General features: G+C 43.9%; 1 protein-coding gene across 7 annotated transcripts in view; it reads right to left on the reverse strand.

Annotated features, from left to right (window-relative positions):
- LOC128699797 (serine-rich adhesin for platelets) overlaps nucleotides 1-27,952 on the reverse strand; it is a 350,518-nt gene that overhangs the window by 225,791 nt on the left and 96,775 nt on the right. For all 7 annotated transcript variants that reach the window (XM_070102414.1, XM_070102415.1, XM_070102413.1 and 4 more), the window contains 3 exons: nucleotides 27,009-27,111; nucleotides 24,988-25,967; nucleotides 23,405-23,496 (listed from right to left, as the gene is read on the reverse strand). In XM_070102414.1, coding sequence (XP_069958515.1) covers nucleotides 23,405-23,496; nucleotides 24,988-25,967; nucleotides 27,009-27,111 — 1,175 coding nt within the window. The remainder of the gene's footprint in view (nucleotides 1-23,404; nucleotides 23,497-24,987; nucleotides 25,968-27,008; nucleotides 27,112-27,952) is intronic.

Raw genomic sequence — 27,952 nt, forward strand, 5'->3', positions numbered from 1 at the left:
AACTGTGTGTGTGTGTGTGTGTGTGTGTGTGTGTGTTTCGGTTATTCATTTATCCTTTCACACACACACGCGCGCGCGAGCTGTGGATCGACCCCTGCAACCATAGTTAGGTAAGTACACACAAGCTATGTGCGCGCATAGCACACACACTACGCATACAGGACATGTGAATCGACCCCTGCAACCACAAATAGTTAAGTACAATAAGCACACACACGCACACGCACACACACACACACACACACACACACAGGAGAGGTTAAGGGAAATCAACCTGACGACACTGGAGAACAGGAGAGATAGGGGGGACATGATAACGACATACAAAATACTGAGAGGAATTGACAAGGTGGACAAAGACAGGATGTTCCAGAGACTGGACACAGTAACAAGGGGACACAGTTGGAAGTTGAAGACACAGATGAATCACAGGGATGTTAGGAAGTATTTCTTCAGCCACAGAGTAGTCAGTAAGTGGAATAGTTTGGGAAGCGATGTAGTGGAGGCAGGATCCATACATAGCTTTAAGCAGAGGTACGATAAAGCTCACGGCTCAGGGAGAGTGACCTAGTAGCGATCAGTGAAGAGGCGGGGCCAGGAGCTCGGACTCGACCCCCGCAACCTCAACTAGGTGAGTACACACCATTTCTCAACACCCCCCCCCCACTACAGAACACTGAAAACCCCCCTCCCCATGTATTGCTCTCCCCCCACCGACTTGGACATCACTGTAACCCCCCTCCCCATGTACTGAACCCCTCCCCCACCCACCAGGACATCACTAACCCCCCTCCCCATGTACTGATCCCCTCCCCCACCCACCAGGACATCACTAACCCCCTTCCCCATGTACTGAACCCCTCCCCCACCAGGATATCAATAACCCCCCTCCCCATGTACTGAACCCCTCCCCCACCCACCAGGATATCACTAACCCCCCTCCCCATGTACTGAGACCCTCCCCCACCCACCAGGACATCACTAACCCCCCTCCCCATGCACTGAACCCCTCCCCCACCCACCAGGACATCACTAACCCCCCTCCCGATGTACTGAACCCCTCCCCCACCCACCAGGACATCACTAACCCCCCTCCCCATGTACTGAACCCCTCCCCCACCCACCAGGACATCACTAACCCCCCTCCCCAAGTACTGAACCCCTCCCCCACCCACCAGGACATCACTAACCCCCCTCCCCATGTACTGAACCCCTCCCCCACCCACCAGGACATCACTAACCCCCCTCCCCATGTACTGAACCCCTCCCCCACCCACCAGGACATCACTAACCCCCGTCCCCATGTACTGAACCCCTCCCCCACCCACCAGGACATCACTAACCCCCCTCCCCATGTACTGAACCCCTCCCCCACCCACCAAGACATCACTAACCCCCCTCCCCATGTACTGAACCCCTCCCCCACCCACCAAGACATCACTAACCCCCCTCCCCATGTACTGAACCCCTCCCCCACCCACCAGGACATCACTAACCCCCCTCCCCAAGTACTGAACCCCTCCCCCACCCACCAGGACATCACTAACCCCCCTCCCCATGTACTGAACCCCTCCCCCACCCACCAGGACATCACTAACCCCCCTCCCCATGTACTGAACCCCTCCCCCACCCACCAGGACATCACTAACCCCCGTCCCCATGTACTGAACCCCTCCCCCACCCACCAGGACATCACTAACCCCCCTCCCCATGTACTGAACCCCTCCCCCACCCACCAAGACATCACTAACCCCCCTCCCCATGTACTGAACCCCTCCCCCACCCACCAAGACATCACTAACCCCCCTCCCCATGTACTGAACCCCTCCCCCACCCACCAGGAAATCACTAACCCCCCTCCCCATGTACTGAACCCCTCCCCCACCCACCAGGACATCACTAACCCCCCTCCCCATGTACTGAACCCCTCCCCCACCCACCAGGACATCACTAACCCCCCTCCCCATGTACTGAACCCCTCCCCCACCTACCAGGACATCACTAACCCCCCTCCCCATGTACTGAACCCCTCCCCCACCCACCAGGACATCACTAACCCCCCTCCCCATGTACTGAACCCCTCCCCCATCACAGATAATCTACACTACACTAAGTCACGGAAACGCGATTACCACAGTTTGCATTATGGATTTTTCGATTATCCAGCCCTGATGCTGACGTTATTATCCAGCCCTGATGCTGACGTTATTATCCAGCCCTGATGCTGACGTTATTATCCAGCCCTGATGCTGACGTTATTATCCAGCCCTGATGCTGACGTTATTATCCAGCCCTGATGCTGACGTTATTATCCAGCCCTGATGCTGACGTTATTATCCAGCCCTGATGCTGACGTTATCCAGCCCTGATGCTGACGGTATTATACAGCCCTGATGCTGACGTTATTATACAGCCCAGATGCTGACGTTATTATCCAGCCCTGATGCTGACGTTATTATCCAGCCCTGATGCTGACGTTATTATCCAGCCCTGATGCTGACGTTATTATCCAGCCCTGATGCTGACGTTATTATCCAGCCCTGATGCTGACGTTATTATACAGCCCAGATGCTGACGTTATTATCCAGCCCTGATGCTGACGTTATTATCCAGCCCTGATGCTGACGTTATTATCCAGCCCAGATGCTGACGTTATTATCCAGCCCAGATGCTGACGTTATTATCCAGCCCAGATGCTGACGTTATTATCCAGCCCAGATGCTGACGTTATTATCCAGCCCTGATGCTGACGTTATTATCCAGCCCAGATGCTGACGTTATTATCCAGCCCAGATGCTGACGTTATTATCCAGCCCAGATGCTGACGTTATTATCCAGCCCTGATGCTGACGTTATTATCCAGCCCTGATGCTGACGTTATTATCCAGCCCTGATGCTGACGTTATTATCCAGCCCTGATGCTGACGTTATTATACAGCCCAGATGCTGACGTTATTATACAGCCCAGATGCTGACGTTATTATCCAGCCCTGATGCTGACGTTATTATCCAGCCCTGATGCTGACGTTATTATCCAGCCCTGATGCTGACGTTATTATCCAGCCCAGATACTGACGCTATTATCCAGCCCTGATGCTGACATTATCCAGCCCTGAAGATGACGGTATTATCCAGCCCTGATGCTGAGGTTATTATCCAGCCCTGAAGCTGACGGTATTGAGCCCTGATGCTGGCGTTATTATCCAGCCCTGATGCTGAGGTTATTATCCAGCCCTGAAGCTGACGGTATTGAGCCCTGATGCTGGCGTTATTATCCAGCCCTGATGCTGACGGTATTATCCAGCCCTGAAGCTGACGGTATTATTCAGCCCTGAAGCTGACGGTATTCAGCCCTGAAGCTGACGTTATTATCCAGCCTTGATGCTGACGTTATCCAGCCCTGATGCTGACGTTATTATCCAGCTCTGTTGGTGAAGCTATTATCCAGCTGTGATGGTGACGCTATTATCCAGCTCTGATGGTGACGCTATTATCCAGCTCTGATGGTGACGCTATTATCCAGCTCTGATGGTGACGCTATTATCCAGCTCTGATGGTGAAGCTATTATCCAGCTCTGATGGTGACGCTATTATCCAGCTCTAATGGTGAAACTATTATCCAGCTGTGATGGTGAGGCTATTATCCAGCTGTGATGGTGAAGCTATTATCCAGCTGTGATGGTGACGCTATTATCCAGCTGTGATGGTGACGCTATTATCCAGCTCTAATGGTGAAACTATTATCCAGCTCTAATGGTGAAACTATTATCCAGCTGTGATGGTGAAGCTATTATCCAGCTGTGATGGTGAAGCTATTATCCAGCTGTGATGGTGAAGCTATTATCCAGCTGTGATGGTGACGCTATTATCCAGCTCTAATGGTGAAGCTATTATCCAGCTGTGATGGTGGTGCTATTATCCAGCTGTGATGGTGAAGCTATTATCCAGGTGTGATGGTGGTGCTATTATCCAGCTGTGATGGTGGTGCTATTATCCAGCTGTGATGGTGGTGCTATTATCCAGCTGTGATGGTGAAGCTATTATCCAGGTGTGATGGTGGTGCTATTATCCAGCTGTGATGGTGAAGCTATTATCCAGGTGTGATGGTGGTGCTATTATCCAGCTCTGATGGTGACGCTACTATCCAGCTCTGATGGTGACGCTATTATCCAGCTCTGATGGTGACGCTATTATCTAGCTCTGATGGTGACGCTATTATCCAGCTCTGATGGTGACGCTATTATCCAGCTCTGATGGTGACGCTATTATCCAGCTCTGATGGTGACGCTATTATCCAGCTCTAATGGTGAAACTATTATCCAGCTGTGATGGTGAGGCTATTATCCAGCTGTGATGGTGAAGCTATTATCCAGCTGTGATGGTGATGCTATTATCCAGCTGTGATGGTGACGCTATTATCCAGCTCTAATGGTGAAACTATTATCCAGCTCTAATGGTGAAACTATTATCCAGCTGTGATGGTGAAGCTATTATCCAGCTGTGATGGTGAAGCTATTATCCAGCTGTGATGGTGGTGCTATTATCCAGCTGTGATGGTGACGCTATTATCCAGCTCTAATGGTGAAGCTATTATCCAGCTGTGATGGTGGTGCTATTATCCAGCTGTGATGGTGAAGCTATTATCCAGGTGTGATGGTGGTGCTATTATCCAGCTGTGATGGTGGTGCTATTATCCAGCTGTGATGGTGGTGCTATTATCCAGCTGTGATGGTGAAGCTATTATCCAGGTGTGATGGTGGTGCTATTATCCAGGTGTGATGGTGGTGCTATTATCCAGGTGTGATGGTGGTGCTATTATCCAGGTGTGATGGTGAAGCTATTATCCAGGTGTGATGGTGGTGCTATTATCCAGGTGTGATGGTGGTGCTATTATCCAGGTGTGATGGTGGTGCTATTATCCAGGTGTGATGGTGAAGCTATTATCCAGGTGTGATGGTGGTGCTATTATCCAGCTGTGATGGTGAAGCTATTATCCAGGTGTGATGGTGGTGCTATTATCCAGCTGTGATGGTGGTGCTATTATCCAGCTGTGATGGTGAAGCTATTATCCAGGTGTGATGGTGGTGCTATTATCCAGGTGTGATGGTGGTGCTATTATCCAGGTGTGATGGTGGTGCTATTATCCAGGTGTGATGGTGAAGCTATTATCCAGGTGTGATGGTGGTGCTATTATCCAGCTGTGATGGTGAAGCTATTATCCAGGTGTGATGGTGGTGCTATTATCCAGGTGTGATGGTGACGCTATTATCCAGCTCTAATGGTGAAGCTATTATCCAGCTGTGATGGTGGTGCTATTATCCAGCTGTGATGGTGAAGCTATTATCCAGGAGTGATGGTGGTGCTATTATCCAGGTGTGATGGTGGTGCTATTATCCAGGTGTGATGGTGGTGCTATTATCCAGGTGTGATGGTGAAGCTATTATCCAGGTGTGATGGTGGTGCTATTATCCAGCTGTGATGGTGAAGCTATTATCCAGGTGTGATGGTGGTGCTATTATCCAGCTGTGATGGTGCTATTATCCAGCTGTGATGGTGACGCTATTATCCAGCTGTGATGGTGGTGCTATTATCCAGCTGTGATGGTGACGCTATTATCCAGCTCTAATGGTGAAGCTATTATCCAGCTGTGATGGTGAAGCTATTATCCAGGTGTGATGGTGAAGCTATTATCCAGGTGTGATGGTGGTGCTATTATCCAGGTGTGATGGTGACGCTATTATCCAGGTGTGATGGTGACGCTATTATCCAGGTGTGATGGTGACGCTATTATCCAGGTGTGATGGTGGTGCTATTATCCAGGTGTGATGGTGACGCTATTATCCAGCTGTGATGGTGACGCTATTATCCAGCTCTAATGGTGAAGCTATTATCCAGCTGTGATGGTGAAGCTATTATCCAGGTGTGATGGTGAAGCTATTATCCAGGTGTGATGGTGGTGCTATTATCCAGGTGTGATGGTGACGCTATTATCCAGGTGTGATGGTGACGCTATTATCCAGGTGTGATGGTGACGCTATTATCCAGGTGTGATGGTGGTGCTATTATCCAGGTGTGATGGTGACGCTATTATCCAGGTGTGATGGTGACGCTATTATCCAGGTGTGATGGTGGTGCTATTATCCAGGTGTGATGGTGACGCTATTATCCAGGTGTGATGGTGACGCTATTATCCAGGTGTGATGGTGACGCTATTATCCAGGTGTGATGGTGGTGCTATTATCCAGGTGTGATGGTGGTGCTATTATCCAGGTGTGATGGTGGTGCTATTATCCAGGTGTGATGGTGGTGCTATTATCCAGGTGTGATGGTGACGCTATTATCCAGCTCTAATGGTGAAGCTATTATCCAGCTGTGATGGTGAAGCTATTATCCAGCTGTGATGGTGAAGCTATTATCCAGCTGTGATGGTGGTGCTATTATCCACGTAGGTTCAATATGTTGCATCAAGAACCCCTGACTGGCACCAAGGTTCAATATGTTGCATCAAGAACCCCTGACTGGCACCAAGGTTCAATATGTTGCATCAAGAACCCCTGACTGGCACCAAGGTTCAATATGTTGCATCAAGAACCCCTGACTGGCACCAAGGTTCAATATGTTGCATCAAGAACCCCTGACTGGCACCAAGGTTCAATATGTTGCATCAAGAACCCCTGACTGGCACCAAGGTTCAATATGTTGCATCAAGAACCCCTGACTGGCACCAAGGTTCAATATGTTGCATCAAGAACCCCTGACTGGCACCAAGGTTCAATATGTTGCATCAAGAACCCCTGACTGGCACCAAGGAACCTTCACTGCAGGAAGGAGATAGTGTACAAGTCTTGAAAATAGTCTGATGATATGAACCTTTCTTAACAGGGATGTAAGGCGGCAAGGTTATTATGGCAGTAATATACTCAGAGAGAGGGAGGGGGAGGGGGAGGGGGAGGGAGAAAGAGGGAGAGGGGGAGGGAGAGGGAGGGGGAGGGAGGGGGGGGAGGGAGAGGGGGAGGGAGAGGGGGAGGGAGAGGGGGGAGGGAGAGAGAGGGAGGGAGAGGGAGAAAGAGGGAGAAAGAGGGAGGGAGAGGGGGAGGGAGAGGGGGAGGGAGAGGGAGAGAGAGATAAGCCAGTTACATAGGCTCAAAGCAGAGGGCTTTCACGTGTTATTCCCTTATCTTTGAGTATCGAAGTAACTTCCTCTGTCAAGTTACATTTTTCCTCATCCTCTTCAGCCCCCCTTCCCTCTCTCTCTCTCTCTCTCTCTCTCTCTCTCTTGGACAGTTATATTACCCCAAGTCAATACTGTCAATACTTAACATATATCACTTAAGCACTTATACTTATTAAGTAACATTCTCTTAGGACGCACTTAAAACAGATTTCAACACGGGTGACTCACATGATGGTTCAGTCAGTGGTGTCAGTCACATGATGGTTCAGTCAGTGGTGTCAGTCACATGATGGTTCAGTCAGTGGTGTCAGTCACATGATGGTTCAGTCAGTGTCAGTCACATGATGGTTCAGTCAGTGGTGTCAGTCACATGATGGTTCAGTCAGTGGTGTCAGTCACATGATGGTTCAGTCAGTGGTGTCAGTCACATGATGGTTCAGTCAGTGGAGTCACATGATGGTTCAGTCAGTGGAGTCACATGATGGTTCAGTCAGTGGAGTCACATGATGGTTCAGTCAGTGGTGTCAGTCACATGATGGTTCAGTCAGTGGTGTCAGTCACATGATGGTTCAGTCAGTGGTGTCAGTCACATGATGGTTCAGTCAGTGGTGTCAGTCACATGATGGTTCAGTCAGTGGTGTCAGTCACATGATGGTTCAGTGGAGTCACATGATGGTTCAGTCAGTGGTGTCAGTCACATGATGGTTCAGTCAGTGGTGTCAGTCACGTGATGGTTCAGTCAGTGGTGTCAGTCACGTGATGGTTCAGTCAGTGGTGTCAGTCACGTGATGGTTCAGTCAGTGGTGTCAGTCACGTGATGGTTCAGTCAGTGGTGTCAGTCACATGATGGTTCAGTCAGTGGTGTCACATGATGGTTCAGTCAGTGGTGTCACATGATGGTTCAGTCAGTGGAGTCACATGATGGTTCAGTAAGTGGAGTCACATGATGGTTCAGTCAGTGGTGTCAGTCACGTGATGGTTCAGTCAGTGGTGTTAGTCACATGATGGTTCAGTCAGTGGTGTCAGTCACATGATGGTTCAGTCAGTGGTGTCACATGATGGTTCAGTCAGTGGTGTCACATGATGGTTCAGTCAGTGGAGTCACATGATGGTTCAGTAAGTGGAGTCACATGATGGTTCAGTCAGTGGTGTCAGTCACATGATGGTTCGGTCAGTGGTGTCAGTCACATGATGGTTCAGTCAGTGGTGTCAGTCACATGATGGTTCAGTCAGTGGTGTCAGTCACATGATGGTTCAGTCAGTCGTGTCAGTCACATGATGGTTCAGTCAGTGTAATCAGTCACATGATGGTTCAGTCAATGGTGTCAGTCACATGATGGTTCAGTCAGTCGTGTCAGTCACATGATGGTTCAGTCAGTCGTGTCAGTCACATGATGGTTCAGTCAGTGGTGTCAGTCACATGATGGTTCAGTCAGTGGTGTCAGTCACATGATGGTTCAGTCAGTCGTGTCAGTCACATGATGGTTCAGTCAGTGTAGTCAGTCACATGATGGTTCAGTCAGTAGAGTCACATGATGGTTCAGTCAGTAGAGTCACATGATGGTTCAGTCAGTGGTGTCAGTCACATGATGGTTCAGTCAGTGTAGTCAGTCACATGATGGTTCAGTCAGTAGAGTCACATGATGGTTCAGTCAGTAGAGTCACATGATGGTTCAGTCAGTAGAGTCACATGATGGTTCAGTCAGTAGAGTCACATGATGGTTCAGTCAGTAGAGTCACATGATGGTTCAGTCAGTAGAGTCACATGATGGTTCAGTCAGTGGTGTCACATGATGGTTCAGTCAGTGGTGTCAGTCACATGATGGTTCAGTCAGTGGTGTCAGTCACATGATGGTTCAGTCAGTGTAGTCAGTCACATGATGGTTCAGTCAGTGGTGTCAGTCACATGATGGTTCAGTCAGTGGTGTCAGACACATGATGGCTCAGTCAGTGGAGTCACATGATGGTTCAGTCAGTGGAGTCACATGATGGTTCAGTCAGTGGTGTCAGTCTCATGATGGTTCAGTCAGTGGTGTCAGTCACATGATGGTTCAGTCAGTGGTGTCAGTCTCATGATGGTTCGATCAGTGGTGTCACATGATTCAGTCAGTGGTGTCAGTCACATGATGGTTCAGTCAGTGGTGTCAGTCACATGATGGTTCAGTCAGTGGTGTCAGTCACATGATGGTTCATGAACGTCAGTGGTGTCAGTCACATGATGGTTCAGTCAGTGGTGTCAGTCACATGATGGTTCAGTCAGTGGTGTCAGACACATGATGGTTCAGTCAGTGGTGTCAGTCATATGATGGTTCAGTCAGTGGTGTCAGACACATGATGGCTCAGTCAGTGGAGTCACATAATGGTTCAGTCAGTGGAGTCAGTCACATGATGGTTCAGTCAGTGGTGTCAGTTACATGATGGTTCAGTCAGTGGGGTCAGTCACATGATTCAGTCAGTGGTGTCAGTCACATGATGGTTCGATCAGTGGTGTCACATGATGGTTCAGTCAGTGGTGTCAGTCACATGATGGTTCGGTCAGTGGTGTCACATGATGGTTCAGTCAGTGGTGTCAGTCACATGATGGTTCAGTCAGTGGTGTCAGTCACATGATGGTTCAGTCAGTGGTGTCAGTCACATGATGGTTCAGTCAGTGGAGTCACATGATGGTTCAGTCAGTGGTGTCAGTCACATGATGGTTCAGTCAGTGGTGTCACATGATGGTTCAGTCAGTGGAGTCACATGATGGTTCAGTCAGTGGAGTCACATGATGGTTCAGTCAGTGGAGTCACATGATGGTTCAGTCAGTGGTGTCACATGATGGTTCAGTCAGTGGAGTCACATGATGGTTCAGTCAGTGGAGTCACATGATGGTTCAGTCAGTGGAGTCACATGATGGTTCAGTGGTGTCAGTCACATGATGGTTCAGTCAGTGGTGTCAGTCACATGATGGTTCAGTCAGTGGAGTCACATGATGGTTCAGTCAGTGGTGTCAGTCACATGATGGTTCAGTCAGTGGTGTCAGTCACATGATGGTTCAGTCAGTGGAATCACATGATAGTTCAGTCAGTGGTGTCAGTCACATGATGGTTCAGTCAGTGTCAGTCACATGATGGTTCAGTCAGTGGTGTCAGTCACATGATGGTTCAGTCAGTGGTGTCATGTGATTGTGGTCACATGATAATTTCTGAGAACAAAATGTTACAATGTACCACAAGGTTGCGTCCCACAATGTTACAATGTACCACAAGGTTGCGTCCCACAATGTTACAATGTACCACAAGGTTGCGTCCCACAATGTTACAATGTACCACAAGGTTGCGTCCCACAATAATGTTACAATGTACCATAAGGTTGCGTCCCACAATGTTACAATGTACCACAAGGTTGCGTCCCACAATAATGCTACAAGGTACCACAAGTTTGCGTCCCACAATGTTACAATGTACCACAAGGTTGCGTCCCACAATAATGTTACAATGTACCACAAGGTTGCGTCCCACAATAATGTTACAATGTACCATAAGGTTGCGTCCCACAATGTTACAATGTACCACAAGGTTGCGTCCCACAATGTTACAATGTACCATAAGGTTGCGTCCCACAATGTTACTATGTACCACAAGGTTGCGTCCCACAATAATGCTACAAGGTACCACAAGTTTGCGTCCCACAATGTTACTATGTACCACAAGGTTGCGTCCCACAATAATGCTACAAGGTACCACAAGTTTGCGTCCCAACACAACATTGGTGCAACTTTCTCAAGAGGGAGACAGACACCTGGAATTAAATCAGTTAAATCAAAATGTCAAATACCATTGAATATCTGATAAAATTACGAGATTGATTAGCAGCAGTAAACGTGACACCACACAAACACAAAATCTATTTCTGTAAATGTTACTGCCAGAGTTTAGAAGACACTTCTATAATCCAAAGAACTGAAATTTTTAACCTTAGAAGATGAAGGAATGAGGTGAGATATGTGCATGACGTGCCAGATACTGAGGTGTGCGAGACGTGAGGATAAGCTTACACCGAAGATGTCAAGGAATCATTTTTTCATCTTCAAATCGTTAAAAACTAATTAATTTGAACAAGCAGGCTGTGGCTGCAGAATTCGTACACTGTTACAAGAACTGGTATGACAGCCAGAAAAATCTACTGTGATAAATAGGTAAATATTAAAGGGACTAGGAACACACACACACACACACACACACACACACACACACACACACAACACACACACACACACACACACACAACACACACACACAACACACAACACACAACACACAACACACAACACACACACACACACACACACACACACAACACACAACACACAACACACAACACACACACACACACACACACACACACACAGTTCTTTCTGTAATCTTTTAAAATATTATATAAATCAGAGGAGCCACACAGTAAATCGTACTTAAATTAATAACGATATAAGAAAAATCACTAGAAATTCACTGTAAGAGTACAAACAACACTACACCCGTTATTCTCCATTCACTGTTCAATATCACTTCTATACTGTGTCAGTTGCTAAGAAAATGATTTTATTATGGTAAATTTAATAAGAGATTGTTTGCATCTAGACACAGTTGGTCAAGGAGCCGGACTCTCTTAGTAAGGTGAATGTTGGTGGACTATATTCACAGCCAAGGGAATGTAATATGATCAAGAAAGGCTGAGATGATGTGAGAGCACACTGCAAGAGGTGGAGTCTAACTGGAGAGGTGAACAGTGTCACCCGTCACCCACACCCGACACACACACACTGACTGGAGAGGGAGGGGACACAACAAGCTGCCAGAGTTCCCCTCTCTCTCTCTCTCCCCCCCTCTGTCTCTCTCTCTCTCTCTCTCGCTTCCCTCACCCTTACCAGGCCATGACTGGACCTAGACCCACTGTCTTACTCTCTTGTCTCTACTTCTTGCACACACACACACACACACACACACACACAGTAGTGGAAGCAGGATCCATACATAGTTTAAGATGAGGTACATTAAGACTCTTAGAGCAAGGAAAGTGTGGACTTAATAACGACCAGCGAAGCGGCGGGCCCAGAAGCTATGATTCAACCCCTGCAACCACAAAAAGCACACACACACACACACACACAAGCAGCATGGGTTCATGGAAGGCAAATCGTGTATCACAAACCTGCTGGAGTTTTATGACAAGGTAACAGAAGTAAGACACGAGAGAGAGGGGTGGGTAGATTGCATTTTCCTAGACTGCAGGAAGGCCTTTGACACAGTTCCCCACAAGAGATTAGTGCAGAAGCTGGAGGATCAGGCGCATGTAACAGGGAGGGCACTGCAATGGATCAGGGAATACCTGACAGGGAGGCAGCAACGAGTCATGGTACGTGAAGAGGTATCACAGTGGGCGCCTGTGACGAGCGGGGTGCCACAGGGGTCAGTTCTAGGACCAGTGCTATTTTTGATATATGTGAACGACATGATGGAAGGAATAGACTCTGAAGTGTCCCTGTTCGCAGATGATGTGAAGTTGATGAGAAGAATTAAATCGGATGAGGATGAGGCAGGACTGCAAAGAGACCTGGACAGGCTGGACATGTGGTCCAGTAACTGGCTTCTCGAATTCAATCCAGCAAAATGCAAAGTCATGAAGATTGGGTAGGGGCAAAGAAGACACCAGACAGAGTATAGGCTAGGTGGACAAAGACTACAGACCTCACTCAGGGAGAAAGACCTTGGGGTGACCATAACACCGAGCACATCACCGGAGGCACACATCAACCAAATAACTGCTGCAGCATACGGGCGCCTGGCAAACCTGAGAACAGCGTTCCGATACCTTAATAAGGAATCGTTCAAGACACTGTACACTGTGTATGTTAGGCCCATACTGGAGTATGTAGCACCAGTCTGGAACCCACACCTGGTCAAGCACGTCAAGAAGTTAGAGAAAGTACAAAGGTTTGCAACAAGGCTAGTCCCAGAGCTCAAGGGAATGTCGTACGAGGAAAGGTTGAGGGAAATAGCACTGACGACACTGGAGGACAGAAGGGTCAGGGGAGACATGATAACGACATACAAGATACTGCGGGGAATAGACAAGGTGGACAGAGATAGGATGTTCCAGAGAGTGGACACAGGAACAAGGGGTCACAACTGGAAGCTGAAGACTCAGACGAGTCACAGGGACGTTAGGAAGTATTTCTTCAGTCATAGAGTTGTCAGCAAGTGGAATAGCCTAGCAAGTGAAGTAGTGGAGGCAGGAACCATACATAGTTTTAAGAAGAGGTATGATACAGCTCAGGAAGCAGAGAGAGGACCTAGTAGCGATCAGTGAAGAGGCGGGGCCAGGAGCTGAGTCTCGACCCCTGCAACCACAATTAGGTGAGTACACCCCGGTTAGCAAATACATTACACAGTAAACAACACAATAAACTTCTACACAAGTATTATACAGTAAACAACACAATAAACTTCTACACAAGTATTATACAGTAAACAACACAATAAACTTCTACATAAGTATTATACAGTAAACAACACAATAAACTTCTACACAAGTATTATACAGTAAACAACACAATAAACTTCTACATAAGTATTATACAGTAAACAACACAACAACACCGCAGTAGAAAATCAACTTCAAATAATGCTAATGAAACAATATAAATCAAAATAATTGTAAGTATTGTTTCCATCGGAGAATTAAAGATAATTACCTGACATACCGCAGGTGCCGCCTCGACTCTCACACTTACCAACCACAGAACCTATAATGGCAACATCTTTCAATACATCCCTTTACACTCATACAGTTGTATTAACTGTGATCACGCCAGTTACACAAGTGTTGGTCTTACATATTCTCACACACGCATTGAAAAATATTATTGTACTTGTCGCTAAACAATCCGCATGTTCCTATACTACTGTCACTATATATGACATCACATGTTACTGAATATTCCACATGTCACTATACATTCCACCACATATGTAACTATACATACACACACAGGTGAAAGTGTGTAAACTAAGGGAGGAGGAAGTTCGGGTGAAATATAAGCAACTGTTGGCAGAAAGATGGGCTAGTGCAGGTATGAGTAGTGGGGGGAGGGGGTTGAAGAGGGTTGGAATAGTTTTAAAAATGCAGTATTAGAATGTGGGGCAGAAGTTTGTGGTTATAGGAGGGTGGGGGCAGGAGGAAAGAGGAGTGATTGGTGGAATGATGAAGTAAAGGGTGTGATAAAAGAGAAAAAGGTAGCTTATGAGAGGTTTTTACAAAGTAGAAGTGTTATAAGAAGAGCAGAGTATATGGAGAGTAAAAGAAAGGTGAAGAGAGTGGTGAGAGAGTGCAAAAGGAGAGCAGATGATAGAGTGGGAGAGGCACTGTCAAGGAATTTTAATGAAAATAAGAAAAAAAATTTGGAGTTAAACAGGTTAAGAAAGCCTTGGGAACAAATGGATTAATCAGTTAAAAATAGAGAAGGGGAGTTAGTAGATGGGGAGATGGAGGTTTTGGGGAGATGGCGGTAATATTTTGAGGAACGTTTAAATGTCGACGAAGAAAGGGAGGCGGTAATTTCATGCACTGGTCAGGGAGGTATACCATCTTTTAGGAGTGAAGAAGAGCAGAATGTAAGTGTGGTGGAGGTACGTGAGGCATTACGTAGAATGAAAGGGGGTAAAGCAGCTGGAACTGATGGGATCATGACAGAAATGTTAAAAGCAGGGGGGGATATAGTGTTGGAGTGGTTGGTACTTTTGTTTAATAAATGTATGAAAGAGGGGAAGGTACCTAGGGATTGGCGGAGAGCATGTATAATCCCTTTTTATAAAGGGAAAGGGGACAAAAGAGATTGTAAAAATTATAGAGGAATAAGTTTACTGAGTATACCAGGAAAAGTATACGGTAGGGTTATAATTGAAAGAATTAGAGGTAAGACAGAATGTAGGATTGCGGATGAGCAAGGAGGCTTCAGAGTGGTTAGGGGATGTGTAGATCAAGTGTTTACATTGAAGCATATATGTGAACAGTATTTAGATAAAGGTAGGGAAGTTTTTATTGCATTTATGGATTTAGAAAAGGCATATGATAGAGTGGATAGGGGAGCAATGTGGCAGATGTTGCAAGTATATGGAATAGGTGGTAAGTTACTAAATGCTGTAAAGAGTTTTTATGAGGATAGTGAGGCTCAGGTTAGGGTGTGTAGAAGAGAGGGAGACTACTTCCCGGTAAAAGTAGGTCTTAGACAGGGATGTGTAATGTCACCATGGTTGTTTAATATATTTATAGATGGGGTTGTAAAAGAAGTAAATGCTAGGGTGTTCGGGAGAGGGGTGGGATTAAATTATGGGGAATTAAATACAAAATGGGAAGTGACACAGTTGCTTTTTGCTGATGATACTGTGCTTATGGGAGATTCTAAAGAAAAATTGCAAAGGTTAGTGGATGAGTTTGGGAATGTGTGTAAAGGTAGAAAGTTGAAAGTGAACATAGAAAAGAGTAAGGTGATGAGGGTATCAAATGATTTAGATAAAGAAAAATTGGATATCAAATTGGGGAGGAGGAATATGGAAAAAGTGAATGTTTTCAGATACTTGGGAGTTGACGTGTCGGCGGATGGATTTATGAAGGATGAGGTTAATTATAGAATTGATGAAGGAAAAAAGGCGAGTGGTGTGTTGAGGTATATGTGGAGACAAAAAATGTTATCTATGGAGGCAAAGAAGGGAATGTATGAAAGTATAGTAGTACCAACACTTATATGGGTGTGAAGCTTGGGTTGTGAATGCTGCAGTGAGGTGGTGGTTGGAGGCAGTGGAGATGTCCTGTCTAAGGGCAATGTGTGGTGTAAATATTATGCAGAAAATTTGGTGTGTGGAAATTAGGAAAAGGTGTGGAGTTAATAAAAGTATTAGTCAGAGGGCTGAAGAGGGTTTGTTGAGGTGGTTTGGTCATTTAGAGAGAATGGATCAAAGTAGAATGACATGGAGAGCGTATAAATCTGTAGGGGAAGGAAGGCGGGGTAGGGGTCGTCCTCGAAAAGGTTGGAGGGAGGGGGTTACCTGGAGGTTATTCCGGGGATCAACGCCCCCCCGGCCCGGTCCATGACCAGGCCTCCCGATGGATCAGGGCCTGATCAACTAGGCTGTTACTGCTGGCCGCACGCAGTCCAACGTACGAGCCACAGCCCGGCTGATCCGGCACTGACTTTAGGTATCTGTCCAGCTCTCTCTTGAAGGCAGCCAGGGGCTTATTGGCAATTCCCCTAATGCTTGATGGGAGGCTGTTGAACAGTTTTGAGCCCCGGACACTTATGGTGTTTTCCCTTAGTGTACCAATGGCGCCCCTACTTTTTATTGGGGGCATTTTGCATCGCCTGCCCAGTCTTTTACTTTCGTAGGGAGTGATTTCTGTGTGCAGATTTGGGACCATTCCTTCCAAGATTTTCCAAGTGTAGATTATGATATATCTCTCCCTCCTGCGTTCCAACGAGTACAAGTGCTTTCAAGCGTTCCCAGTAGTTAAGGTGCTTGACAGAACTTATACGTGCAGTAAAGGATCTCTGTACACTCTAGATCTGCGATTTCACCTGCTTTGAATGGAGATGTTAATGTACAGCAGTATTCCAGCCTAGAGAGAACAAGTGATTTGAAAAGGATCATCATTGCCTTGGCATCTCTCGTTTTGAAAGTTCTCATTATCCATCCTATCATTTTCTTTGCACGTGCGATCGTGGCACTGTTGTGATCCTTGAAAGTGAGATCCTCAGACATTACTACTCCCAGGTCCCTTACATTATTTTTCTGCTCTATTGTATGGCCGGAGTCAGTAGTACACTCTGTTATAGTTATTATCTCCTCCAGTTTTCCATAACGGAGTAGTTGGAATTTGTCCTCACTGAACATCATATTGTTTACCGTTGCCCACTGGAAAACTTTGCTTATATCTTAAGAGGTTAACCGCGTCCTCAGCAGATGACAGCCTCATGCAGATCCTAGTATCATCCGCAAAGGATGATACGGTGCTGTGGTGTATATCTCTGTTTATGTCTGATATGAGGATAAGGAATAAGATGGGGGCGAGTACTGTGCCTTGTGGAACAGAGCTCTTCACTATGGCAGCCTCCGATTTAACTCTGTTGACCACTACTCTTTGTGTTCGATTTGTTAGGTAGAGGGGGTTTTGTGGGCGAGGGGTTTGGACTTCCAGCAAGCGTGCGTGAGCGTGTTAGATAGGAGTGAATGGAGACAAATGGTATTTGGGACCTGACGATCTGTTGAAGTGTGAGCAGGGTAATATTTAGTGAAGGGATTCAGGGAAACCGGTTATTTTATATAACCGGACTTGAGTCCTGGAAATGGGAAGTATAATGCCTGCACTTTAAAGGAGGAGTTTGGGATATTGGCAGTTTGGAGAGATATATTGTGTATTTTTATACGTATATACTTCTAAACTGTTGTATTCTGGGCACCTCTGCAAAAACAGTGAGCCTCACTATCCCCATAAAAACTCTTTACAGCATTTAGTAACTTACCACCTGTTCCATATACTTGCAACATCTGCCACATTGCTCCCCTATCCACTCAATCATATGCCTTTTCTAAATCCATAAATGCAATAAAAACTTCCCTACCTTTATCTAAATATTGTTCACATATATGCTTCAATGTAAACACTTGATCTACACATCCCCTACCCACTCTGAAGCCTCCTTGCTCATCCGCAATCCTACATTCTGTCTTACCTCTAATTCTTTCAATAATAACCCTACCGTATACTTTTCCTGGCGTGTATATATATATATATATATATATATATATATATATATATATATATATATATATATATATATATATATATATATTATAATTAGGATTTTTATATTGGATAAAAAATTGACTTCGAATTTAGGCTCAGAATTTATAATTAGCACTAAAGACGGCATTTAAAATTAAATTCACCAGTCTGCCATGATGGTGCCACCAGTCTGCCAGGATGGTGCCACCAGTCTGCCATGATGGTGCCACCGGTCTGCCATGATGGTGCCACCGGTCTACCATGATGGTGCCACCAGTCTACCATGATGGTGCCACCAGTGTTATGATGGTGCCACCGGTCTGCCATGATGGTGCCACCAGTGTTATGATGGTGCCACCGGTCTGCCATAATGGTGCCACCAGTCTGCCATGATGGTGCATCAGGCACACCTGGGAGGTTGCTATGGCAACCACCACCTCCCCTTACATCCACCTAAGAGACGGCTAGGAAGGCAAGATACCACCACCACCACAACGACCCGTGACACCACCAGACCCCATGACACCACCAGACCCCGTGACACCACCAGACCCCGTGACACCACCAGACCCCGTGACACCACCACGATGATCATTACAACCAAGAATAGTGTACCACTTCAACAGGTAAATAATACTGGTACAATATAACAAGAGTCAACATTCTTAAGTTATTCTGAGACTCTCTCCTCAATTGTTCTCTTTTTACAGTTTCATAATATACTGCTGTAGTAACGTAGCCTGGCTTGCACTCTGCATGGAGGGGGATGAAGCCTCGATTTGAAATCTGGGAGAGGGATGAAGCCTCGATTTGAAATCTGGGAGGGGGATGAAGCCTCGATTTGAAATCTGGGAGAGGGATGAAGCCTCGATTTGAAATCTGGGAGGGGGATGAAGCCTCGATTTGAAATCTGGGAGGGGGATGAAGCCTCGATTTGAAATCTGGGAGGGGGATGAAGCCTCGATTTGAAATCTGGGAGGGGGATGAAGCCTCGATTTGAAATCTGGGAGGGGGATGAAGCCACGATTTGAAATCTGGGAGGGGGATGAACCCACGATTTGAAATCTGGGAGAGGGATGAAGCCACGATTTCAAATCTGGGAAGGGGCTTAAGCCAGTATTTCAATCTGGAAGGGGGCAAGCCAGGAAATTCCTGGGGGGGGGGAACTTGAAAATCATAAAAAAACTGAAAAATATCTAAGAAATCGTCTTTAAAATCATGATTTTCAGTAACGTGAAATTTTTAAAATTTTTTAAACTGTTTTGATTTAGTGTTCACTGGTCAATAAAAAAGTGAACAACGGCCATTAACTGAACAATAACAAATTATTATAATCAAAACTAAGCGCTAAACCCACAAGGGTCGTACAGCAACAACAACAAAAGCATCACCATTCGGGGAAATAAGTCAGTGACTTTTGGGGTTATCCTGAAGGATAATTTACACGTGTACACGTGATAATTTACACGTGTACACGTAATAATTTACACGTGTACACGTAATAATTTACACGTGTACACGTGATAATTTACAAGTGTACAGATAATTTACACGTGTACACGTGATAATTTACACGTGTACCCGTGATAATTTACACGTGTACACGTGATAATTTACACGTGTACACGTAATAATTTACACGTGTACACGTGATAATTTACGTGTACACGTGATAATTTACACGTGTACACGTGATAATTTACACGTGTACACGTGATAATTTACACGTGTACACGTGATAATTTACACGTGTACACGTGATAATTTACACGTGTACACGTGATAATTTACACGTGTACACGTGATAATTTACACGTGTACACGTAATAATTTACACGTGTACACGTGATAATTTACAAGTGTACAGATAATTTACACGTGTACACGTGATAATTTACACTTGTACACGTGATAATTTACACGTGTACGTGATAATTTACACGTGTACACGTAATAATTTACGTGTACACGTGATAATTTACAAGTGTACAGATAATTTCCACGTGTACACGTGATAATTTACACGTGTGCACGTGATAATTTACACGTGTACACGTGATAATTTACAAGTGTACAGATAATTTACACGTGTACACGTGATAATTTACACGTGTACACGTGATAATTTACACGTGTACACGTAATTTACACGTGTACACGTGATAATTTACAAGTGTACAGATAATTTACACGTGTACACGTAATAATTTACACGTGTACACGTGATAATTTACACGTGTACACGTGATAATTTACACGTGTACACGTGATAATTTACACGTGTACACGTGATAATTTACGTGTACACGTGATAATTTACACGTGTACACGTGATAATTTACACGTGTACACGTGATAATTTACACGTGTACACGTGATAATTTACACGTGTACACGTAATAATTTACACGTGTACAGATAATTTACGTGTACACATGATAATTTACACGTGTACACGTGATAATTTACACGTGTACACGTGATAATTTACACGTGTACACGTAATAATTTACGTGTACACGTAATTTACGTGTACACGTGATAATTTACACGTGTACACGTGATAATTTACAAGTGTACAGATAATTTACACGTGTACACGTGATAATTTACACGTGTACACGTGATAATTTACACGTGTACACGTAATAATTTACACGTGTACACGTGATAATTTACAAGTGTACAGATAATTTACACGTGTACACGTGATAATTTACAAGTGTACAGATAATTTACACGTGTACACGTGATAATTTACACGTGTACACGTGATAATTTACACGTGTACACGTAATAATTTACGTGTACACGTGATAATTTACAAGTGTACAGATAATTTACACGTGTACACGTGATAATTTACACGTGTACACGTGATAATTTACACGTGTACACGTAATAATTTACACGTGTACACGTGATAATTTACAAGTGTACAGATAATTTACACGTGTACACGTGATAATTTACACGTGTACACGTGATAATTTACACGTGTACACGTAATAATTTACACGTGTACACGCAATAATTTACACGTGCACACGTAATAATTTACACGTGTACACGTGATAATTTTAGTTATTTGTAGCTGTATCTAAATAACCTTAATATTTTCCCTCCACCATTGGTTGAGACAATGTATTTACGTACAATTATGATGGTAATATTTATTTCTACCAGCACAAGGTATACAGACCATAGTTGACATCACTGACATACTATATAGAAGGTTCCTTGTCATACAGAGCATTTCCAGCAAATTAGGTCAATTTTGTCCCCAGGATGTGACCCACACCAGTCCACTAACACCCAGGATGTGACCCACACCAGTCCACTAACACCCAGGATGTGATCCACACCAGTCCACTAACACCCAGGATGTGACCCACACCAGTCCACTAACACCCAGGATGTGATCCACACCAGTCCACTAACACCCAGGATGTGACCCACACCAGTCCACTAACACCCAGGATGTGACCCACACCAGTCCACTAACACCCAGGATGTGACCCACACCAGTCCACTAACACCCAGGATGTGACCCACACCAGTCCACTAACACCCAGGATGTGACCCACACCAGTCCACTAACACCCAGGTACCCAGGCTTACAATCGTTTTACTAAGGCAAGATTTTAACTCGGGGAAAGGGTTAAACACCAAGGATAGGCTAATAAAGTCAGTCCGTCATCCAGAACTGTGATTTCTAATGTCATCCTTCAATATTGTCCCCCAGGATGCTACCCACACCCGTCGACTAGCACCCCTGTACCTGCTTACTGCTAGCTGAACAAGAACAGTAGGTGTAACGAAATATGCCCAACTTTTCCACCAATAATAATAATAATCTTTATTTACTACAAGTACATGTACATGGTATACAGTCCTAGCTGACAACAATAACATACTACTATATAGAAAACCACTTGTTATGCTGAGCATCTCGGGCAAATTAGGTCAGTGTCCCAGGATGCGACCCACACCAGTCGACTAACACCCAGGTACCCATTTTTTACTGATGGGGAACATAGACAACAGGTGGAAAGAAACACGCCCAATGTTTCTACTCTGGCCGGGGATCGAACCACAGACACTGTGAGGCAAGTGTGCTATCAACCGAACCACTGCTTTCGTACACCATTTTTCATTAAAAACAAAACTGCACATTACAGGAAATATGGAGATACACAAGGAGTGAAGGTACTAAGTATCTATAGGTTATTCAGGAACAATTACATAATTCCTGGCGATTACAAGTCTCGCATAACATTTGTAAATTACCCAGGATACCCCAAAAGATACAGCTTGACTATTGTATTAAGTAATATATATTACTATGTAAAGCATTGTAAAAGTCTGAACTTTATGTAAAGCTAAATATTATTAAAAAAAACTAATACACAGCTCCCAAGTAAATAGTTTCTCCTAATACCTGAGAAGAGACCATTTTCTTTATACTTTCCACGACACTTGAGGGGTAACTGTTGCAAACTGAATGTTGTATTAATATTGGTAGAATTACCGAGAATATGTTACGTAAAAGGACACAAGCGCAACTAATGTGACATTTTATTGTGGCAACGTTTCGCTCTCCAGGAGTTTTGTCAAGCTGGCTTGACATAACTCCTGGAGAGCGAAACGTTGCCACAATAAAATGTCACGTTAGTTGCACTTGTATCATTTTACTTAAACTGAATGTTGTATAAGAAAGGTTACAGCATGGGAAAAACTTTAATGCTAGTAAAGAACTCTTGATCCAAGGAATTATACTTTTCCCCTTCCTCCTATCGAACCTGTTTACCCCCTCTTAATACCCAGGTACCACATAACCCTTATAGTTTTAGAATGTACCCATGAAACATTGTGGCAACATTGGACGTGTGTTCTTACACCTGTTGTCTATGTTCACCCATCAGTAAAATAGGTACCTGGGTGTTAGTGGACTGGTGTGGGTCGCACCCTGGGACAAAACAGACCTAATCTGCCCGAAATGCTCTATATGTGTATATGCAGTATATGTGTAAAGAACCTGAGATAACCCAAGAAAGTCAGAGTGATTTATTGATGTCAGCTATGGTCTGTATACCTTGTAAATGTACTCCTTTTGCTGTCTGTATCTTTTAAACCAGAAGTCATTTGGTAAGTCCCTTAAAAAGACGTTAACATTATTTGCGAACTACCCATTAGTTAAAAGCTGGAAAATCGAATTCTGTAATTTTCAATCTAAGGAATTTAAGGTTCCGGCTGTAACAAACACAATACAAGCACCAACTTACCTAGTGTGAGAAGACACCAGAAATTTGACTATGGCATGGCAACTCAATCACATAATAAAAAAAAACTGATTTTTTTTTAGTGCAACAACTTTACAAATATGTAGGAGTATATAGTTGAGAAACTTACTTAAAAGTTTGTGTGGAAACGTGTAAGATAAGACGATGGAGGCGGGCTAGCAAAGCTGTGAAGGATTCCTTCTCTTCTTCTGTCCTCATCAACTGAAAAATATATTACATTTTAATATTTATTTCCGTATGATACAATGTTTGTACAGAGATGGGCGACATTTAGATGTGCATGAGGAAAGCTCGTAGTTATGTTGAGCATTTCGGGCAAAAAGATGTTCCAAGTTTACATCAAGTATCAATCTACACTATCTCAGCTTTGGTCTCCTGCCAGAGCAGGGTGACAAAGGAGAAAGTAAATTCACCATCATTCATTCAATCCTTCTCTAGCCATATGCAAGCCGACATCACACTTCAGGTTACCCTCAAATTACATTATCTTTATGTAATTGGAAAAAAAAATCCATTGAAGCAGCAAGTACACTAGTCCTGGTCAGAGTCTGGCCCGCAGGGGGCGCTGACCCCCAGAAACCCTCTCCAGGCATACGAGTTCCCTCCATTACAAACGCACCAACTTTGATTTGATTTTATTAAAAAAAAATTTGCATAATATATTATGATTTTCAACATACTGGCAGCCTCCCACCCAGGCAAGGTGACCCGAAAAAGAAACACTTTCACCATCCTTCACACAATAACAATTTATGTCTATTCATATTATCTACATACCTTCACAACCATCGTGCAGTCTTAATACTTAATACTTATCAACGTGTCGGTTCTGTGAACCATTCATCTACAGTCTTAATACTGTTTATTAAATCATTTCCTGAATAAAGCTTATCTTCTCGACTCTTACAAATGGGGAACTAGAAAGTCAATAACATTTTAACACCAGCCCAGCTACTGAACAAACATGTGATATATAACCCTCTTTTGTACTTTTTCCTATAAAAATTATTCTTGTCTTCCCAGAGATGAAACACCAGGAACGTATCGTGTAAACTGACAGCTATGCAGCAACAGTTGAAAGTGAAAGTTAAACAAGTTACGAAAGTAATTTTTTAAAGAACTGGCCATATCCCACCGAGGCAGTGTCACCTAAAATGAAAAAAGAAAGCTTTTCTTTTTTAAATTTAGTAATTTATACAGAAGGGGTTAAGAAAGTAATATGTGTTTATTATTAAAAGTACTATTATTTGGGGGCTGATGGAATTTTGAGGGCTTGAGCCCCCCTTGACACCACCATTAATTATCTGGCAGAAGGGCTGGACATCACAATTCACATGACAGTCTAAACACTAAGTGTATTGGATAAGAATAAATGGTGTACCAAACTGACGAGTTAATGAGACACTTGAGCAACATGGGGGAAATCTTTATTCTGGAAACGTTTTGCCACTCTTGGCTTCATCAGTCCAATGCAAATTAGAATGGCGATGATCAGAAGTCTGAGGTAATCAGTCACTGATCTTCACTATTCTTTGTATTGGACTGATGAAGCCAAGCGCTGCTCAAGTGTCTTATTTATAATTAAGTGTATTAAAATAATATTCAATAATGGTGGTTTTAGTGTTGAAACATTAGATTCTTGCACAGGGAGAGCTATTAAAGTAAATATACATTAAAATATTATGAATATACCTGCTCCTTCAGCTGTGTAATAATAATCCTCTGCTCAGCCACTTCATTCATCAGCTTCATCAAGTGACTGGTCTCCATGTAAACGTCCTCTTCAAATTCTAGATCAACTTCTCCAACTTTATTCTCATTATTCTTTACGGCATCTTCGAGTCGCTCAGTTCCTCGATGATTCTGATCCTTATTCCTCTCATTACCATCAGCATTCAAGTCCTCATCGAATCCGAAGTCTAGTATTGCACCATCAATCTTTTGTTTTTCTGTATTTAAATTATCATACATACAGTCCATGCTCTTTTTTTCAATAGAGTTCCTAGTATCTATGTATGAAAATTCACGATCTTGCTCGATACTACTGTCATTAATATCATATTCCTGAGAAGTACAGTTTAGTTCATTCTCACTATCTTTGGCACATATCAGTTTCTTACTAAAATAACATTCATCACTTGTTTCTTCACTTCCTAAATCTAACCCAAAATGATTATCTTTGTGACTCCCATGTTTGTTCATAGTCTTGAAGGTAATGGGAGAATTGCTTGTGGGAGAATTAGAGGTCTTACCAACATCAGAGCTAACAGAACTGCAACCACCATCATAACTGTTTCTCCTTCCAGCATCATATTCACTAAATGAGCTTAAGGAGTCTCGTCTATCTTGAAATCTCTGCACTATTTTGGAGAGATTACTGCCACTGTATGTTAAGCTTAATCTCTCACTGAGCTCTGAGTTCACTGGGCTTGCGGACTGACTAGAATGCTCAAATTTTGAAATAAGTTGAGAGACTATAGACCCAGGCGTCCTTTGGATTCTTGACCGAGGTGTTGCACTTTGCAATGAGGGCACCCGTGCGTCCTGCGAGGTACTTAATGGTCCTCTTTTAAAAGAGTGACTTAGTGGTGACTTTCTGTAGGGTGACGGAGTTTCCACTGCAGTTTTTCTTGTGATCTCCTGGAGCTGCTTTCCTAATTTTATCAGTTCATCTGTGAAAATATAATTCTCCAGTAATTTATCTCAGCAAAAGAACTACAAAAAGTATCTACGTGTTAAAGTCAACGTTATGTAAAAAATATTTCAGGAAGAATATGATCTATTTGTAAAAAAGAATTTAACTATTATTTATTTATTTTTCAACACGTCAGCCGTCTCCCCCCGAAGTAGGGTGACCCAAAAACAAAAAAAAAAAAAAGAAAAACACTTTCTTCATCATTCAACACTTTCACTATCATTCAGACATAATCACTGTCTAAACTATTATCATCATTAAACCACAGAACGGGTGGGGACTCATCCTATGGCAAGAGATCCATAAACCTCCAGGAGTGTGTGGTGCATTACCAATTGCGTTATTACGATTTCGTGATTTTTTCTAAGCATGAGCCATTTCCCACCGAGGCAGTGACCCGAAAATGAAAACGCTAAAATGCTTTCATCATCACTCACTCTATCAGTGTCTTGCTAGAGGCTCGATGATGCTACAGTTCAAGCACAACAACATATCCCCACCCATCCTTCAGAGTGCAGGCACTGTGCTTCCCACCGCCAAGACTCAAGTCCAGCTAACAGGTTTCTCACACAGTCCAGCTAACAGGTTTCTCACACAGTCCAGCTAACAGGTTTCTCACACAGTCCAGCTAACAGGTTTCTCACACTCCAACAGCACATCAAGTCATAAACAAACACCATTCACCTCCACTTGCTCCTATCTAACACGCTCACACAAGCTTGTTATAACAAGCCACTCACTCGCACACAAAAATTTCGTGTTTTTTTTTTTTAACACGCTGGCCGTTTCCCACCGAAACAGGGTCCCCCCCCCCCCCCCAAAAAAAAAAAAAAACTTTCACCATCATTCACCCATATCACTATTATATTCTTAATGTATAACTGTACCTTTAAGATACTGAGCCTTGAAAACGATAAGTTATCAAATTTAATTCAAGGTGATTATCTTTAATTCTCTGGATGAATAGCACTTCACCAGCAGCAAGACTCAACATAATATAAGAGAACTTTGAACTTACTACGGTGAGACTTGAAGTGTGCATGAAGAGCAGAAGTGTCTTCCTTAATCATACTCTTCAGAAGAGGTACACCTTCTTCCTCCCAGTCCTGCCACAACTTCAGCTGTTGTAAATGAACTCGTTAAATCATGTTGTTGATACAAGTGTCCAACATAAACCCTACATGAATGGTAACTAATTTTTAAATAATATTCACCTCAACAATAACTCAGAATACTAAATAACCTTAAAGCTGATAAATCAAGGCGCATGTGCAACACTTGGGGTATCTTTAATGAGGAAACATTTCGCCACACAGTGGCTTCATCAGTCCTATACAAAGAAAAATGGTCAAGATCAGGAGGAGTTTGAGGTAATCTGTCCCTCAGCCTGGAGTCTATAATCAGTCCATGAGTCTTGAAAAGAATGTAGCATATGCGTAAAGAAGTGAGATGAAGCAGTCGTAGTCGATATCACATTGGACAAATCCGAAAGTGGACGTAGGTCATGCCTATAGGTTAGGCAAGTGAAGAATTCCCTGTATCAAGACCCCAAGATGTTGCCGTGTCTGTCAGGAATGTAGATAATGGGTCAGAGAACTTGTCGGGTCGATGAACCAATTTATCTACAACCTTAAAGCTATGTGACTACGTGACACTGTACCTACAGAGCACATAATTTAAAGCATCCTACAGCCTAAGGTGGACACATTATCCGAGTCATCAGTTCTTACTTAATTTTTTAAACATTTTACCCCCAGCATCCTGTTCATGTGTTACTCTGTCAAGACCTTTGCTTGGACTTAATACACTTGTGTATATTATCCAAAAACTTCAATTATTGTCCATTTGTCGACTCCAACACACAATGGCAGTACTCTCAGTTCATAAATGAAGTACCTTCATTTATGGGTAGATGGAGACTATGACAAAGTTTTCTTACAACTGTCGCCCTTATTCACTTAG

The sequence above is a fragment of the Cherax quadricarinatus genome, chromosome 81 (genome assembly GCF_038502225.1).
Source record: "Cherax quadricarinatus isolate ZL_2023a chromosome 81, ASM3850222v1, whole genome shotgun sequence".
Classification (NCBI taxonomy): domain Eukaryota; kingdom Metazoa; phylum Arthropoda; class Malacostraca; order Decapoda; family Parastacidae; genus Cherax; species Cherax quadricarinatus.